We start from the raw sequence: 19,129 nt of genomic DNA, 5'->3' as shown, positions 1-19,129 counted from the left end.
CCGGCACAGACAATTGTGGGCTATCGAAACCCCAAGGAGTTGAGACCCAGACCTCAACATTCACCCTCACACACTGTGTCTCACGGCAGCATGTCTCCGCAACCCTGTGCCACCACACCTCCAGGTCCAAGCAGACCTCAGACTCCCACAGCCACTGATACCTCAGCCGAACCTCTCTCTCCAAGGTACACTCCTCCAACTGGTCCCGACAATCAGCCACCTCCCAGTTCAACTGACAGCCAAATTTGAGGCAAAGTCCCTCTCCCAACACCATCGCTCCCACAGCTGTGCCTTGACTGCCCATTTGTATCCCCTGATCTGGGGTGATTGCCATGGCAGTGGACGGTGTTACCCATTTCCTGTGCAGTTTTTCATGCACACATGTGCACACTGGACCTATAGGCTAGCCAATGGCCTTGCTGTTTGTCACTTTGGATGCCCATTCCCTGGGCAGTTTCTCGTGCATACATGTGCACACCGGAACTATGGACTGGCCAATGGCCTTGCTGTTTGTCACTTTGGATGCCCATTCCCTGTGATGTTTCTCAAGCACACATGTGCACAATGGAACTATGGACTGGCCAATGGCCTTGCTGTTTGTCACTTTGGATGCCCATTCCCTGTGCAGTTTCTCATGCACGCATGTGCACAACGGAACTATGGACTGGCCAATGGCCTTGCTGTTTGTCACTTTTGATGCCCATTCCCTGTGAAGTTTCTCATGCACACATGTACATACTTTGAATTTGTACTGGTCAATGGCCTTGCTGTTTGTTACTTTTGATGCCCATTCCCTGTGCAGTTTCTCATGCACACATGTGCATACTTTGAATTTGTACTGGCCATTGGCCTTGCTGTTTTGAACTTTTGATGCCTAGTTGGGTATTATGTAATAAAGACAGTTAATCCTGTTGTCTGCTTTGTCAATGTCCTTGCTAAATAAAAGGTTTTATGTCTGGGTATCGGTTCATGTGACACATGCTCTGTATGCCACTTAAACATTGCCAATTGGTTGTTTTACTTTTTCAGAGGTTTACAGAGGTAACAGGCACTTTTGTTCTTCTTCTGTCTGAGGCTTGAGGGTGCAATGATGGATGTTTGTGATGGTCTACTCTTCTTCTAATCATTCTGTGCTCAGGTTTGCTACACGTCATGTCAGGATGCAATACCAGAACAAAGGTGAATGCTATCCACAGGATTACTTGCGGGTGGCCAGGGTCTGGCATTTCTGTGGGCTCTTTCTTGATGTGTGCACAGCAGTGTTGGTGTGTAGTCATCTTGTGTATGCCTGTATTCATAGTCACATGGGTACATTTGAATGTGTGCACTTGAGTAGTCATACAGTGTGAATGGCATGTCATTGTCAGTAGTGCTGATGTGTGCGTGCCCCTGCACTGCCAACTACACACATGTATGACCCAGGTAATGAGTGCCGGTTTGTTTAAATTGTCAGACATCTGCTTCACACTGTGGCCACATGTAGGAGTTGTAGGTTGAGCACTGTGCAGGCAGTGTATCGGTGTGTCCTTGTACTCCTGGGGGACACCTTCTTGTTGCTGCAAGTATGCAGAGTGTGTGACTGCAAAGTCTGTGTTGGGCTTTGTTGATCAACCATGTGTCTTGTTTCTGTTTGTGCTCACTGTGCTGACCTGCTCAGCCACACTGACATTATTTGTGAGTTTTCGAATGCATTGCTGTCACTTGACCCATTTTTGGCTCCAGTATGGTATGTTGCAAAAAACACAGTTGATGGACAGAATGTAGAACAATGTCATACATTCACCCCAGTACAAGGATCTGGGTCTAAATCCATCGTTTTTTTGCGCTCCACACCACCCTGGGAAAGACATGGCTTGGTAGTTCAGACTGGACTGTTCCCATGAGGCACAGGGTCAGAGCTGATTTGCATATAGCCAGTGTCTAACCCAGGGTGGTGTGGAGTGCAAAAAAACGATGGATTTAGGCCCATATCCTTGTACTGGGGTGAATGTATAACATTGTTCTACATTCTGTCCATCAACTGTGTTTTTTCCAGTATGTTATGTGGCATGAGAAATAACCCTGGGCGGTAAACTACACTCGGTTTGCAGAGTTTCCCGCACTCTGCGTTACGCGGAGCTCAGAAAAACTCGGCTTTGCGAAGTGGAGTTTTTTTCCTAGCTCACGATCGTCAACGTCAAGATGCGGACCAAGTGTGAGGAAAATCAACCTTCCGGCGAGATTTTTCCTCGTTCGTGATCGTCAACATCAAGTTGGTGAGCGCGAGCGTGGAAAATAATCATCCCGGTGAGATTTCTCAAAGCGGGGTGATCAGGTTTCTCATTGCGAATGGTCGCCTTTTCTCGCGGCCGCTCGCGATGAGAAACTGCTTGTTCGCGTTGAGAAAGCTGCCGCTCAAGTAAAAATTGACTCCAGCGGCAGAAGAGGAAAAGAAGGGACTGCTTGCGACGTGCAAGAAGCCGTTTGTGAAGATTGTACAGTGCGGACAAGCATCCGCACTGTGCAATCACCGCAAACAGGATTTTTCTATGGAACTCCGCTTCTTCTGGAGCTTGGCTTAGCATGGCGGAGTTTTTTTCCCACTTCGCGGAGTTCCGCATATCACTAATCCCCGAACACTGCCCAGGCTTAATGAGGAGTCATACCATCCCCTCTATGTGCTTCTGATGCCTACACATTGTGAGTTACTCCTCTATGTGTTTTTGGACTGTACACTCCTCACCTGTCCAATACTGATGTACACACCACTTCAGTCTTATGTCTTCCACCTCATGCCTTGCCAGTGTGTGCACCTCCCCACCACTTCATAGTGTGACACTATACTGTGTGAGGATGATCTGTGTACAGGACCAATGTGCTACTCAGGACAGTTTCACTATTAGTTTCATCATATTTTATTCTACTAGTTTGCAGTCATGGTTGCTCATGTGCAGTGCATATGTTTGAGCAGCACAGTCGTCTAGTCATGTTGTTTGTATCTGGATTTCCCTGAGCTGTGCATCTGTGGGTGAAGGCTAAGCTGTATGTGTGTTTGCTGAGGTACTGCTACCCTTCCTGAGCGTGATGTTATCTGTGTGCTTTGATGATTTGTTTTGATGTGCATGCAGTGCTGTCAGTGTATGTTTCCATGTACTTTCTTGGTATGCATCCCCCTGATGTCCAGCTGAGTTTGCTATGTGATGTATTGGTACGTGCACCTGCTGTGTTTTTCTTGTGGATGTATGCAGTGTATGGCCTGTGTTGGCTCTTTCTACTGACAGGTGCAATGTGTGTGTGTGTGATGTTCTATTTGCATGACATTGTGTGTGAGTAGTTTGTGCATTGTGATACATTCAGATGTGTGTTGCATGTGTAGTGTGCATTTCTTGTGTGTATGTCACATGCAGGAATGTGGATTCATGTTCATGAACTTGTTTTGAGTGCACGATAGTGGTTTGACCTCCTATTATTTGCCTATCACTTTGTGGATGTGCATGCTTGTGGTACACCATGACACCATGTTCACTTGATTATGGGTGTGGTGTCTATCTGTGTGCTAGCTGATTTGTCCCCTTGATCCCAGTTATTGTTCATGATTGTTTTTCGATGATGCAAATTTTGTTTGTGTTGGGGAATGGTGTCTGTGCATTGGTCCAGAGTGAATGTTGTGTATTCCTGGTCTGTCTATAGTCATATTGCCTTTCAACTGTTTGGCTGCCCATGTCTGGGCTTGGTGGACTTCTGTGTATGTTGTTTGTGAGATTTGTGTTTGATATTGTTTTTGAGTAAGCATTGGTTCAGGCATCCCTGAGTGTGAGTCTGACATTTGTGGATGTACCATAGCGTGTGTGATTGGTTGTCAGTGAACTCACAGGACATCATTTGCACCATTATGTGTGTTTCTCACAGGTGTTGAGTGTTGCAGGTGTGAGGTGGGTAGATGAGGGGCATGTGTGAAGGTCCTACTTGGGTTTGACAGTCAGGGAATGTGACAATGAGCCATGTGTGTTGTGCTGATGGCATACACGTGCCATTTAAGTTGACTCAGATGTGTGGCTGGTGAATGTATGTCTTCTGACACTTACTATCATTCCTGTGCCTATACATGGCTTGCATTGATGTATCCCTGAGTTGTTGCACAGAGGTCACTGTGGTTTAATTTCACTCACTGTGCCACCCATGTCTGTTTGAGGGCCTAAGGGTGGTGTGATATGTTCCTCCTCTTGCATGTGATGTACACATGCTATGTGGCTTGCTCCATGGCTATCCAGCACTGTCCACTTCACTTTGGGCTAGCACATTTATTGTCCTCCATTGCTGCTGACCTATGGTATGTGTATGTGGCAGAATGTCAGTGTGGGATCTTTCAGAGGGACTTGACAAGCAGTGTGAACTGTTCAGTGGTTGTTTATATGCAGTGTGAGTCTTCATTTCTTAATTATACTCAGTTTAATTCATAAGAGTGGAAGGTAGGTGTGAGAGGAGGGTTGTCCAGCCCCTGACCTTCTGTGCAGGGTGTTCGTCTTCACCCCCAACTTCCCGGTCAATCAACCTTGTCCTTTGATGTGTGAGGTCTAGCCACACCTGGCTGATAAATTGTGCAGGGGAACACACAGCATGTGCCCAAATGGGTGTAGAAAGCATACTGTGGGTAGGGTGAAGGTGGAGCCCTGTGAATCTGACCAGACTGCCCATGCCTGGCGCCAGCCCTGCCTACTACATTGTGCGCTGGTTTTCCTGCGTCTTCACTGCTGCAGTGACTTGCCCGGGACATTGCAGTGATTTTGCAGTTGATGGGTGACCCGGATGCGGAGGTGTGGGTTTCTATCAGGCAGGACAGTACACTGGGGGATATGTTCCTGTCCCCATCTAAGTGTCTGATGTGGACAGGAACTGCACATCAGCACAGGAGTTGTGTGTTGTGGTTGTATGCGGAGTTGTGTTTTTACGTACCTGCAGTGTTGTCTGCGGCGACGTCTTATTTGCTGGTAGTGGATGAGATACAGCAGCGGAAGGGAGTGAAGAGCTGGATCCATTGTGGTTAGGACCGCATGGAGGAGACCAGGATTCAAGTTTCGCACTCCGCAGTCTACGGGTGGCTGGATTCTCCGCTGCGGTTTGATGGGCAGTTGCGGCATCGTGATTTGTCTAGCGGTCGGGATGTCATTCCGCACAGCGGTGTTTCTCTGTCGGCTCCCTACGCCACCGTTACGGACGAAAATTTCTGGCGGATCACGTAATTCTGCAGCGGATGGAAAATGGGCTATGTTTGCCCATTGTAAAACGGCGGACGCGAGGACCACCGATGTAGTGCCTACGACCGCCATCCTAATGAGTCCCTTAGTCATTTATATTAATTGCTTGGTAGATTTTTTTAGTTTGTGCCATGTGTTCAGGGACTTTAGGTACAATATCTTTCAGGATTTTGGTTACAAGTTCCTCAAGGCTAGTGCTTACCTCTCTTATATCCTGCCATATCTCCCTTACTTCGATTTCTACCATATCTTGGGGTGGGGTTGATGCGCTCTCTTACATGAATTAAAGCATCATTGTCTGTAGTTGCCCACCCGTAGCATGCATTAGAATAATATTTAGCACATTTCCCGTTTATATTTTCTAATGATGCACTTTCTTGGCTGTAGGTGTTGCCCATGTGATTTAATAACTGAGTTTCTTTCTGTGAAATAATATATTTTGCAGCTTCTGCCATTGTATCTGAACGTAGTGTAATAGCATAAATACATATAATAATTTTAAATGTGTACGTTTGTTATTTTCATGTAAAAATGTGCAACTGCTTCTATTTTGTATGCCTACATGTATGTTCTGTTAGATTTTTCACGTGGTCTTATCTTTTTAGTTGAGGGAGTTGTAATGTGGAGCAGGTGCTTTTTTCTTTTGGTTGGAAAATATGTAAGTTTAATTTTAAATGTTAATTTGTTGGTAACTGCTAAAACTTGAGGTCGTTAGGTTTAATTTTGGTTGCTATTTGGGTGAGTTTATAGTTTTTTAATTAATTTATGTATACTTACTTTATTATATATTGTTGCTGTTTTGAGATAGTTGTCATTTTATGGCAGTTTATCTGTTTTTGACTTAGGAAGTATGTGTAGAGAGAAAGAAGTTGGAGAGTGTTTTCATGTTTATTTACTATTTTAAGTTTTAAAGGTTTTTTTTTTGCAGAGTTTTATATAGCGCGAACTAGACATGAACCGAATCAGGTATCAGAGCGCTTTACATATTTTTCCAGTTACGTTACATGTTACGTTTCCAGTTACTTTCATTTTTTTTTTTTTTTTTTTTTTTTTTTAGGCACGGGGAGATTAAGTGATTTGCCCAGAATCACAGGAGGTTTTGGCGTCGTTACCGAGACTCGAACCCAGATCCCCAGGTCCGAGGTCGAGCGCCCTAGCCAGGCCTAGTTAGGCCAACTCCTCTCCCCTCTCAATAACATTTATTTCTTAGTTTAAATATGAGTTTTACTTACTTGTTTAGGTAGTTGTTTTGATGTATATATTTCTTCTTTAATTGTCTGGCGAGAGAATCAGGCAGAGTTTTCATGTCTTGCAGCATTTGTCCTTTTTGAAGTATTTAGTTGTTTAAATTAGTGTGCCTTTTATACTGTTGATTTAAGTGTTTGCTTGATATTATTGGTTAAAGTTGTTTATAGTTTTATCAGTTGATTCCTTCTATAGTAAACGCTAATTAAGTTTTTTTTGTTTTGATGTACGATACATAGTTTGATAGTTTTTAATATAAATGTATTTACATAAAAATATTTATTAGTATGTAGGTTGGGGATTAAATGTTTGTAGTTAATATTAATCTTTTTTAATAGTTGTACTTTTGATATTTCAATTATAGAATGTATTGGGGTGTTTGAACATTTTATTGATGTAATATATTTTATTAAATGTAAATGTGTATGAAATGTTTTGGGTTTATTTGAAGGAATTATTTTATGTGAAAGGTGTTTTTAAAATATTTAATTATGATTATTTAATTATTTTGGTGCTAATATTATAGTTGAAATAGTGTAAATCGATATTTTTTTACATAATTTATGTTTATTTAATGGTAACAGTTTTTTGTTTCTTAAAGTTTTGTTTTTGCTATAGGTAAAAATCGATATTTTTTACAGCGATATCTGTGTTCTCGAAATTTGTGGTTTTACTAGTTAAGTATAGGAAGTAAATAATGTTCTTATTGATATTTAATTTGCAATTTTTTGTGTTTCAATATTGTATGCAGTAATATTATGTCAGTGATCTGTTTGCAGTATAGCAGTGAGTGATGCTACTGCTGGGATGTTTGATAAATCTATTGATTAATGTTTTAGGCCTAGTTGCTGAGGACACAGAATATAAAAAAAAGTGATAGTGAAGGGATATAGCTTCTAAAACCTAAAAGAAATTAAAGTAATTGATTCAAGCCCGTGTTTGCTTAAACTACTGAATATTACCACTTTGTGTACCTAAAATACATGTTAGTAGTATAATTCATTAACATGATGAGAAGATCTGTTTGTTTTGTTCTGCTGAATTCCTATTGCTCTCAAAATGGAAGTTTAATGTACCTGAAGTAATGCATGTTATCATTAATTATCGTCAGAGAGAAATAAACACTCAACAATGCTTCTTACAAGCTTTAATTTGTTTAAACAGGTTAGGTAGTACATAAGGAACATCATGAACATGCTTTTCTTGTACACTGTTATAAGCTTCGTTGACAAGTAATTAAAAAATATATTTTTCATTAATCACATCTTCTGATTTGTGTTGCGCCTTTCTCAGTGGAATGATCATGTACTGCTTTCAGGTCATTGTAGACCGGTTAATATCAATATTGTCTCCTACAGGCTCATTTCACTCTATGGCAAGTGTTACCAAAAAGCTGTGTCCAGGCATGCATGACATGTTCTCCAGATATGTGGAAATAACAAAAGTTAATATCTAGCAACCCAAAGATTCTACCAGCTGAGTGATTTTGCAGATATGACACACAATGTATTCTCCTTCTGTTTGTGATTGCGAATATATTAGTGGTGTAAGTAGACATGTTTTCTTCTCACCAATCACCTAAAGAAAAAATGCAAGATTCCATTACAAGGAATGCATTTACAGAAAGCAAATTTTCATTTGTAAGTAGTTACAAATAAAGCCAGCTATGTGTCATTTTTACTTACCTAACAGCCAACTTATGGCCAGGTTCTCAAGGTTCATGTTGTTTTCTTAAATTCTGCTGACTCAATTGAGATACGAATCATAATTAGATCCCATAAAATATATGTTGAAGCACGTAAATGTTAAATTATTATCATGTGTGATTTGCAAATTCTAGGTGCAATGCATTTTCTGATTGAGGAACAAATGCATTATATTTTGGTGACATGAGGCAAATATGGGTGGAGTCTAAGGCACCAAATCGATTTGGAAATTGAGCAAGACTATAAAAGAAGCTATTGCCACCCAAAGTTTCTTCTGATGTTTTATAGACAGTGTGTGTTCTCTTTTAAATAGTATTAAAAATCTTGAAAATAATGATTGGTTGTGAATCAGAGAGAGATGCATGAAAAAAAGCCACAGCTCCTTATTAGGAACCACTAGCGAAACATGAACTAGATCAGGCGCACTACGCCCACTGGGCTCAAAGGGCGTCAGCTCCCCCCCATCCTGTGTGTCAGCCCGGGCTAAGACAGCTTCCCAGTGACACACACAGTTTTTGAGCTTATCGCAGCCGCACCCGAGTACTTCACAGGTCTTTAAAAGCTAATTTACGTGCTAACGAGGCTTTGTTGTGAGGCATTGTTGTTTTTTCACCCCTTCATCTCCACTCTGCCTTTTGCTTTTTAGAATTAGCCCCCCTGAAATTTTTAGGAGCCCCCCTGAAATTTGGCTCTAGTTGCGCCTCTGAACTAGATGAAATGCTGCCAGTAATGTGTGCTTAGGTGTTATACCTTCACACACACACCATAAAACACTTCAAAAATCTACTTCCAAATGTTTCCAACAACGGTTTTGTTGCTTCTCAATTTTGAATTACAATGTGAGGACTTGCTTATGTGACAAACAGACTGTTTACTGATATCTATACTGCTTGCTTGGACTACTGCATATTCTATGAGGATCAAAAGCTAGGCCAACATCCATGTAATTTCCCGATACAGTGTATGTCTCATGTGCATGGATTTCTCTCTGGCCATCACTGATGTTGGGCATATGCCCTTTTTGATTCACACCTGAAACAATGACAAACCTACAAATAACAAAAATTGTTCATCAGTTTATTACCATCTGCTCCAGCTAGAGCTGGTAAAATGCCCAGTTTTACCGAGAACACTTACTATGTATATAACATGTACTTGTAACAAGCAGTGGAAATGTACTTTATTGGAAACGTGTTACAAATATATAAAGCGCTACTCACAAGACTCTTGCTAATGCCACAATCGTCCAGGCTTCTCAGACTTCTCATTATGAACAGAGGTGCTACCCTGCAGGCACCTGTACATTTATAAATTAATTACAGGTGAATTATCACCATAAACATGAATAAAAAACCCGCATTGCACTAAAATCACCAAGAACTATTCCCAATAGGATAACTATTGGCATGATCACCGTTGCAATGCAGAAACTTTGTGTAGGGCAACTGAAGACCCCAAATCCACATTCCTTGTAAAAAGAAAGCTAGGTTGCATGCTCAAGCAATACAGACTCTAGTCATCATTTTGCACAAAATATACAGCACATTACGAACACTCACAACATGAATGTTACGTCAGTGTTGGTATTTTCAGGTCACTTGTACAAGGTGTTGTATGGAGGCATCTAAGTACCATAGTCACATTGCTCAAAAGCACAAACACATAATTCACAGTCGAAGGGGCAAATGTTGATGACCTCCTCGGAGTGCCAATGAGTACTATAATCATTGCCAAACCTTGCAAGGTGAGAATACATTCAACCAACACCCATGGGTGAAGACGTCATGAAACATGTGGCATGAGGAATTAAAGAGGGCCCTACAGAGCCCCCTGTTGCCTAAGCGCCACAAGGTACATGTAGGGGGGCACATATTGTGCCCCCTTGTATGCATGCACCCCAGTTCCTGCAGGGGATGGATTTGACAGTCCATGCCCTGCAGGCACTGCCTGTGACGCTCCCAGTGAGGTGCCTTTTTCATAGGCACTGCAGTGGGACCACCAAAGAACTGCTACCAGACACAAAAACATAGTTATCTGGCATGTGGTCTATTTTGGCTTTGGCGTTGTGGGACTGGGGTGGCGGCTCTACTCCCACACTGCCAATGTCAAAATAAAGCCCTAACGGTTCTCTATATAGAAAGGATAGTGTCCACAATTGTTCTTCAAATACTGTTATCATTGTGAACGTCACATATAATTCTGAAATTAAATACTTTAAAGGAGAAGAAAATCTTTATTTGGATAAAAGAAGAATATCCTTAAAAGCTTTACAAATTAAATCCACAAGTCTGTACATTGTGATTAAAAAATTTCGAAACATATTTTACCACAGTTGAACAATAAAAATCGACCAACACCTGTTACTCGATTTATATTGCACCTTAAAAATTAAAACAATTGTATACTCGACAGCAATAACACTTAATACAAGAGCAGGAGGATTTGATATACTGACATTTGACAGCTAAAACTCATAAAACCCAACAATTTTAAGAAATTGGCCACTCGTACCAAAGCGCAGTCCAAGAAGATAGGTCGCTAATCGGTGACACTGATATAATAAAATGCGACTAGTTATAAACCGATTTCTTTTTTTTTCCTTTTTCCTTTTTTGTCTTAAAACTGAGGGCTAAAATGCAGCTTAGGTTGGGCCACTGGACAGGACAGAGCGGGGGATTACTGCTCCTTCCGCCTTTACTGTAAAGATGCGGTGTGTATCCCGAATATATGTTGTAAAGGCAATGTTTAGAGCTATGTTTTCTGGGCACAGAGAGGTGATAATTGCCTGTCTACAGGTCCGAACACCTAACCTGTTCCACTCTGCTCTGAGTTTGCGTCTACGTTGAGACATAAGTGCGGGACATAAGCAAACCACGTGCTCTAGCGTTTTAGTTGTCTTGCCACACCCTCTGCATGTTAGATCTTCCGTGGTGCGCCGCCATGTGGGCAGATCTTTTAAGAACCGCCAAACCCCCAGTCTGATGGCCAAAAAACTCCGCTTTAAGTGCAGTGAATAAGTACAGGAGAGGTAGGTAGCCGGAGATATGCGCCCATAGGAATTCATGACTGACCATGCGTGGCTGTGTCTGCAGGGATGCGCTTTGTCCATGATGAGTGAGCACATTCTGAGCCTTTTTTTAATACAGGTTTTAAATGCTGTCGTGCTAGGGTTGAGGGCCCATAGGTCACCCGCCGCCATTTCGCGGATAGAGTCTGTAAAGAGGCGGCCGTACGAGCCCCCAGGGTTTTTCTGACTGATCTCCAACCAAACTAGAGACTCTAAAGTACCTATAGCTGCTTTTTTGAGTTTGTGACAGAAGTTTAGATATGTGCCAGTGTTGGAAGCCTCATGATTTAGTAAGCCCAGTTCTAGCCTGATCTGGGCAGCAGAGGCAGATTTGGGCAGAAGGAGGACATTTTTGTAGATCTTGGTCACAAGTTGGTTCAGAGTTGTATTTAGCTTACCCCTAAATATTTCGATACCATACGTTAGGGTGGGTCCGATTTTTGCTCTCAGAATTTCCAGTAGGAATGAGAGTGTTGGACCGGACAGCTCTTTAGCAAGCTTAGATAAAGTAGCCTGTAGAATCGTAGCTTTTACTGCAATTTCATCACGCTGTTTGGAGAAGTTACCCCTGGAATCAAAATGGACCCCTAAGTATTTGTATGTGCGTCCTGTTGTTAGATTTTTATTGTTATATGACCATACACCGCCGCCATTGCGTTTCCTTCCAAAGGACACAACTTGGGTTTTCTTTAAGTTTACCTCAAGTTGGTTCTTAATTGTGTAACTGTGTAGCCTATCCAAAAGCCTTTGAAGCCCGACCCGAGTAAGACTGAAAAGAACCAGATCGTTGGCATAAAGAAGATTGCTTATTGCTACGCCTCCAACCTTAGGGGGGTGACTATTTATTTCATCAAGTGTGACCGGCAAATCTGCTATGAACAGGTTAAAAAGGAGGGGGGCCAACAGGCCCCCCTGTTTGACTCCTCTGGTAGTCGAGATCTTCAGTGAGAGGTGCGTGCCGGACCCCAGCTTCACCAGGACCCAAGTGTGTGAGTGAAGTTGGATTATCGCATCCAGAAGTTTTTCAGGAATCCCCCATTTTTTCAGTTTACCCCATAGAGCTGCCCTTGGGACCCGATCAAACGCTGCTTTGAAATCAACAAAACAACAGTGCACAGATCTAGATGATAAAAGCGTTTTGTCGATGATTATAGACAATGTAAGCAAGTTAGTCTGGGTCCCTGAATTGGCAGTAAAGCCTGTTTGGTTCATTGGTAGCAGATCACACCCTTCCGCCCATGCCTTCAGCTCCTTCAGAAGAATGCCTGCATAATGCTTTGCCTCGATGTCAAGGAGGGCAATTAGTCTGTAGTTGCTTGGAGTGGCACGGGAGCCTGATTTGTGGATTGGGTGGATTATTGCCCCAGGCCAGGAGTCCGGAACAGTTGAAGTCCTAAGCACGAAGTTAAAAAAGATGGTTAAGTGCCCCGACCAAAGAGCTATGTTGGATTTAAACAGTCTCTGAGGCAAGCCGTTTGGTCCTGGGGCCTCGTCCGATCTTGCTTTTAACACAGCATTTGCAACCATTTCTTCAGTGATCTTGATGTCATCTGTCCGATAGTCTACACAGTTTATGTTCTTGCGCCTGCAGATACTTTGGGACGCTTCTACCTCTTTGGAGGAGCTGCTTCCTGTTGTCGCTGTGCTCTCGGGGACCTAAAGTGGTCAGTCAGGAAGGCGGCCCAGTCTGATTCCTGTATATTTGCCGACCCAACTTTTGATGGCCCCAAGTTGGAGCGGTTGATCAAGGCCCAAAACTTTCTCGCATTGCGGTTTTTGCTTTCCCAAAGGAGCTTGGCCCATAGTTGGTTTTGATGTACTCATTTGTCTTTTTGTGATGCCATCCTGAATGATTTTTGCGCTGATTTGTACACGTGCCTGAGATCATTGTTTCCTGGAGATTTTTTAAGTGCCCGCAAGGCGTTGTTCCTGGCTTTCTTCAGCGCCCTCGACTGGATTGAGAGTGAGAACTGCCGGATGGAGCTAGCATTATGTTGGTGCTGTTTAACCGGAAAAAGCGAGACCAGTTGTAAGCAGAGAGTCGTCCATACAGCAATCGGGGAAGCCGTCTGATCTGTGTCCCCATTAATAAGAGCCAAACTTGCCTTCATGATCCAAACTTGCCTTCATGATGCTATACTTTAAATAAATCTGTGTAAAAGGAAAATTTTCCTGGCTTTTGTAACAGAAAGTTTCAATTCTATTAAGCACCTGGAGGCGAGGATTAGGATGTTTTTTCTTCGTTTATTTTTTCACAGCAGCCATTTTAAAACAGATAATACACAAGCAAAGACTTCATTTCCCATGAAGCCTGAAGAAAAACATTAAGTTCTCAACAGAGTCTCCTCAACCAATCAGGCGTCTCCTGGTCCCATAACTGCTGATGACCCCCTGCTGTACTTCCTCTTTCTTCCTGCGACAAAGCTGACTGTGGAAGTTTCTTAATCGTGCTTAGGGGTCTCTGTGCCTATGGGTAGAAAAAAGGAGTCTTAACATCCTGCGTGCAGAGAAGCTATCTTGAACAACATTAATGCAATAACTCAAACCAGGAAAACCCTTTACTTACATTGTGACATACGTCTCATAATCTGGGTGGGTTCAGATTCACCCTGTAGACGGGCTAATCCTCACCTCCGTGTCCTTAATAGAATTGAAACTTTCTGTTATGAAAGCTAGGACATTTTTAATTCTAGGGTCAGGACACCAAGGCTAAGATTAGGCTATTTCAAAGCTAATCCACCACAAGGCCGCAATGGAGGAGACTGGTTTAAAGTAAAACCTCTTAAAGGTTGAATCTGACAGCCAGTCACTGCATTCAGAATGTCCTCCAAGCGGGCTCCTAGCACGAAAGCTTTCGATGCCATCGCGCATCTGGTAGAGTGCACACCGAAGACCTTTGTGTCAATGCCGGCCTCAAGCATAACCCAGCGCACCCATCTTGCAAAGGTTGGGAAGAGATTGCCTTAAATGGCTTCCTCAGAGCAATGAGTAGCTGACGCCCCCCCCATGTGGGTGCAACTTTTCCGTCATGGCTTCATAAGCCTTAATACATCTTACCAAGCAAAGTTTGGGAACCCCTGGAGGGCCGGGTAAGAAATGACTCGCGAATGGCACTTGCTATATCGCAACACATGGAAAGTAACCCCCTCAGGGGTAAAAGATCTTACCGAAATATCCAGGGTCCTGTCATCCAAGACACCCTGGCATGACACCAAGCACAACCTTATGGCCAATTATTTATTCCTAGGCCAATCGGAAAGCAGGTTCAGGACCTTGTTGACGTCCAAGAGGACTGAGCATCTCGTTTCCAGTGGAAGTGAAATCCGGATGCCACGTAGCAGCTTCTTCACTAAAAAGTGTTCCCCCACTGGTTGATCAGAAACAGAAGCGTGACCAGCTGAGAATGCGGACCGGAAAGTATTGACTGTCCTGTAAGCTAGGCCCTCAGAAGCCAGCTGGGCCAGAAAGTTCAGGATGTGGACAACGTCTGCCCCCACAGAATCCAGACTCTGTTGCAAACACTAACCCATCCACTTAGACCAGGCCGATTGGTGCCGTTTAACAGTGCCGTCCGCCCAGGCTCGGGAGAGGAGCTCTGCAGCTTCTTTCGAAATTCCCAGGGCCGTCCATCGAGTCCGGTAATCCTCCAGGCCATGAGCGGGAGCGGGAGGAAGTGTCTCATTATTTATCATCAAGTCGTTATTTCGGTATTACAGTACCATAAAAGAAACAAACACATGAATCTTGGTTAATAATAGTCAGGGTAAAGGGTACTATAAAATGTTCCTTATATAAATTCTTAAAAATAAAAAAATAAAAACTGTACAAGCACAGAAAAGGATCAAAACTAGACAGATCTCGTTATTAAATGATTCTACCTATCGGGACACAAGCTAAAGTGCTAATGGATTAATAAATATTGTTTATATCTGAAGCTGGTGTATATGGCCCAATTAAGCAGCATCAGCCATTTTAAAAACCCATGCCCCGAGTGACAAATAAAAGGGATAAAAATCCTACAATAATGACATAAAAACCAATTATTTACAAGGCCGGTGTACGAGTGTAAAGCACACCCATCTGAACTGATCATTGTGATTTGAGTTTGTTTTATCCATGTCAGTCAGGGAAATAGTTAAAACCCTCCTTCTAAAAGCCCAAAGCTGGCCCAAAAATGTTGCAGTGGCACAAGCATAGAGTGGCCCTTTGCCGGCAGACTTGTGTCGTGAGCCGTATGATCATGGCGAAGGGGGGAAAGGCGTAGCCCCGTTCCAACTCCCAATCCCGAAGGAACGCATCCATGGTACCGGGGAAGCTGGTGTTCTAGGTGAGACGCAGACAGATCGATGGAGAAAGGTCCCCACAGATCCTGAAGGGCCTGGAACAACGGAAGGAAAAGTTTCCATAAATTCAAGTCCTGGAGAAAGCGATACAAAAGGGGATGATGGACGGAGCACTTGAGCAAATCAAACACTCACCCCCAGTCAACTGATCTGGGTTTAATCCATCACCATTCTTTAGCTCACTCGGCCACCCGAGTTCAGACATGGCTATATTCAAATCAGTCTGACCCTGTGCCTCATCGGAACAGTCCAGCCCGAACTGCCAAGCCATGTCTTCCCTGGACCGGAAACAAGCATCCTGGGACCGGTTTCGGATTCCCAATCCTCATCAGCCAGGCTATCTTGAATCCAGTGGCCAAGAGAGCAAGGGACTCACGTCTGAGCATACCCTGCCACACCTAGGGCGAACAAAGCGATACAAAAGGGGATGATGGACTGGAGATGGCGGGATTGCCAGTCTGCTACATGTTTGGACACCCCCGGAAGACGCTCCGCTGTCACAGAGACCCCCTCAGCCATTGCTTCTACTGACGTTTCCCAGGGTCTTTGTGACAAAATGGCGGGCTTTTTTTTCAAGCTAAAATCAAGGAAATCTATTCCTCCCTGGAGATCCTCAATGCCGGAGGATCTATTGCAGATCTTCCATTGGACTCCCCGGTTGCGGATCATATGGTAGCTCCTATATAGGAAGGTTATCTTTTTTCCTCCCCCCCCTCTATTGCAAGAGGATGCAGAGCGGTATCTAAATGGAATAAAGTCTGGTTCCCCGCTGGAGTCTTGCCCTTTGAAAATTTTGAAATTAGGAAGGGAGGTTATTGTTCCACACTTGACCTCACTCCTTAACACTGTTATTACATCTGGGCAGTATCCCTTCGCGTGGAAAACTGCGGTGGTTGAACCCCTTTTAAAGAAGCCCTCTCTGGATCTAGCTGAGTTAAAGAACTACCGTCCCATTTCCCTATTACCTGCCCCAGCAACATTTAAGGAGAAACATTTGAATTTCCATCTCAGTTCCTATTTGGAGGAATGCCAGCTGCGCGATGGCTTGTAGCATGGGTTCAGAAGTGAGCACAGTACAGAGATGGCGTTAACCTTGGCACTTAACAACATCCAAAGTCAGGTTGACGCCGGTCATAAGACTTTACTGATCTTTCTGGACCTTAAGGCGGCCTTCGATACTATTTCCCCATTAAGATGGGTGGACATGCTTAGGGAAATAGGGATCAGGGGCTTTGCCCTGAATTTGCTCACCTCTTTTGTTATGGACCGGTCGCAAAGAGTTAAGATGGGCCAATTCTATTCAGCTTCCAATCAGTTGTTCTGCAGAGTCCCTCAGGGATCCTCATTGAGTCTTACCCTTTTAATATTTATGTAGCCCCTATCGCCAGGGTTGTAAGATCTTTTGGGCTAGAAGTGTTATCCTACGTGATGACACTCAAATTATGGTCTCTATCACTGATAGCGTAGAAGCATCGGCAACAAATTTTTAAAACTGTATGCAGGCAGTGGCTTCCTGGATGGTAGAGAACTATCTAAGACTCAATGGGGATAAAACCGAGGTTTTAATTTTTGGAAACCATCAGGATATCTGGTCAGAGGCTTGGTGGCCAGATACCCTTGGCCCCTGCCCCCGCCCTGGCCACAGCGCTAAAAATGTAGGCATCATAATTGATAATTCCCTTTCCCTTGGCCCCCAAATCAATAGAACAGTTTCCACCTGCTTTGGGATTATAAGGACTCTGTGAAAGATCTTCCAATTTCTCTCCTGTTCCTCCCAAAAACAGGCAGTGATGGCCCTTTTGTTGTCTAGACTAGACTGCTGTAATGCCCTCTATTTGGGTATTAATAAGGGGCTTGTGCATCGACTTCAGCTAGTGCAGCCACGCTGGTAACGGGTCTTCCCAAATATCACTCAGTCTCTGCCACTATCAGTAATCTACGCTGGCTTCCGCTTGGTCTAAAAATTGTATTCAGAGCCCTCTGCCTTGTTCATAAGGCTTTCTACAATACGGGGTTAGAAGGTATCAAAAAACACTTTCGGAGATGTGTCCCCGCTAAGCAGTTAAGATCGGCTAGCAAGAACTTGCTGATAGTTCCAAGTTTTAGTAAAGCTAGATGTGGGGGGGGGGGGTAGAGCTTTTTCTTTGGCTGTGGCTAAACTTTGGAACTCCCTTCCTCTTTCACTCTTGGCTCTGGAAACTCAATCTCTTTTCTGTAAAGCCTTGAAGACCTGGCTTTTTACTCTTTCAATTCTGTAAGCCTTGTACATATGTGCACCTCTGTGTCCTGGCCCCTTTCCGCAGTGCCTTGATGCCCCTGGGCTGAGTTTGAGCATTTGTGTGACAGTCAGTACTCCCAGAACTATTAGGCGAGATCCACAAGGGCTTTGGACTGAGTCCCGCCCAGTTGATTTATGGAGCGTACTGCTGCTACATTGTCCATATTCGGGACGATGCAGGACTGGGCTCTGTCTTTGGTCCAACATCGGACTGGGAAGGACCCTACCATCAACTCGAGGCATTTGTTGTGTAACGATCGCTCCTCTGCGGACCACCCTTCACCAGTGGTGAACTCTCCACAGCGTGCCCCCCCCCAACCTGAACCACTAGCGTCGGACTCGATTACCAGGTCCGGAAGAGATCCAAAGATGGCTCGACTGAGTCCACGCTTCCATGTGAGAGAGCCACCAATGCAGCTCCTCCTATGCTTCCTCGGAAAGAGGAACCTGCTGGGCGTCGGTTAAACCACTGCGTAGGTGAGACGCTTTGAGTCTCTGTAGGGCCCGAAGGTGCAGAGGACCCGGAAAAATGGCCTGGATGGAGGCCGACAATAGACCAACCACCCTAGCAATACTGATTAGAGAGGTCTGAGGCCTCTGTAAAATCTGCTGTATCTAGTAACAGATTTTCGCCATTTTCCAGGACAGGAGGTTCAAGGTCGCCTCCACAGAGTTGATCACAAACCCAAGGAAGGTGATCGATTGAGAGGGAAAAAGACAAGACTGTTTGATAACGAATCCCAAAGACTGGGGGAGATCTATTGCCAATTGCAACTGCTGGGACAAAACCTGGGGACATTGATTCATGAATACCATGTCGTCCAGGTATACAGTCATTCTGACCCCTTGCGATCTCAATCTTTTCACCACTGGGTGTGAGAGCTTGGTGAAACACCACAGTGCTGATGATAGGCCAAAGGGAAGAGAGGTGATTTTGAAAGTTTAGCCATGCCACTAGAATTGGAGAAAGCGTCGGTGGGGAGGAAAATTAGGCACTGTCAGGTAAGCATCCTTGAGGTCCAAGCTAACCATCCAATCGTTAGGGCGCAAGAGGTCACGGAGCAAGTGAATACTTTCCATTTTGAAGTGGCGGCACACCAACCACTTGTTGAACTCTCGGAGGTTTATCACCGGCCATTGACCACCGTCCTGTTTTTGCACCAGGAACAGGTTGCTCAGAAAACCCCTGGGATGAGGGGAAGAGCAGCGGATCACCCATTTTTCCAGGAGCTCTTGGACTTCCTGCTGAACCAGAG

The 19,129-nt window shown here is 44.0% G+C and overlaps 1 protein-coding gene across 2 annotated transcripts in view; it reads right to left on the bottom strand.

Annotated features, from left to right (window-relative positions):
• BCAS4 (breast carcinoma amplified sequence 4) overlaps positions 1-19,129 on the bottom strand; it is a 413,107-nt gene that overhangs the window by 88,143 nt on the left and 305,835 nt on the right. The window contains exon 5 of one of the 2 annotated variants that reach the window (XM_078652042.1): positions 13,475-13,719. The exons of the other annotated variant lie outside the window; for it this stretch is intronic. Coding sequence (XP_078508168.1) covers positions 13,585-13,719 — 135 coding nt within the window. The 3' untranslated portion in view covers positions 13,475-13,584. Of the gene's footprint in view, positions 1-13,474; positions 13,720-19,129 lie in introns of those variants that run through there. 2 annotated transcript variants of the gene reach the window in all.

Source organism: Lissotriton helveticus, chromosome 7 (genome assembly GCF_964261635.1).
Source record: "Lissotriton helveticus chromosome 7, aLisHel1.1, whole genome shotgun sequence".
In the NCBI taxonomy this organism is placed as follows: Eukaryota; Metazoa; Chordata; class Amphibia; order Caudata; family Salamandridae; genus Lissotriton; species Lissotriton helveticus.
Note: the sequence above shows the minus strand (reverse complement) of the source record. Positions and strands in the feature narration are given on the sequence as shown.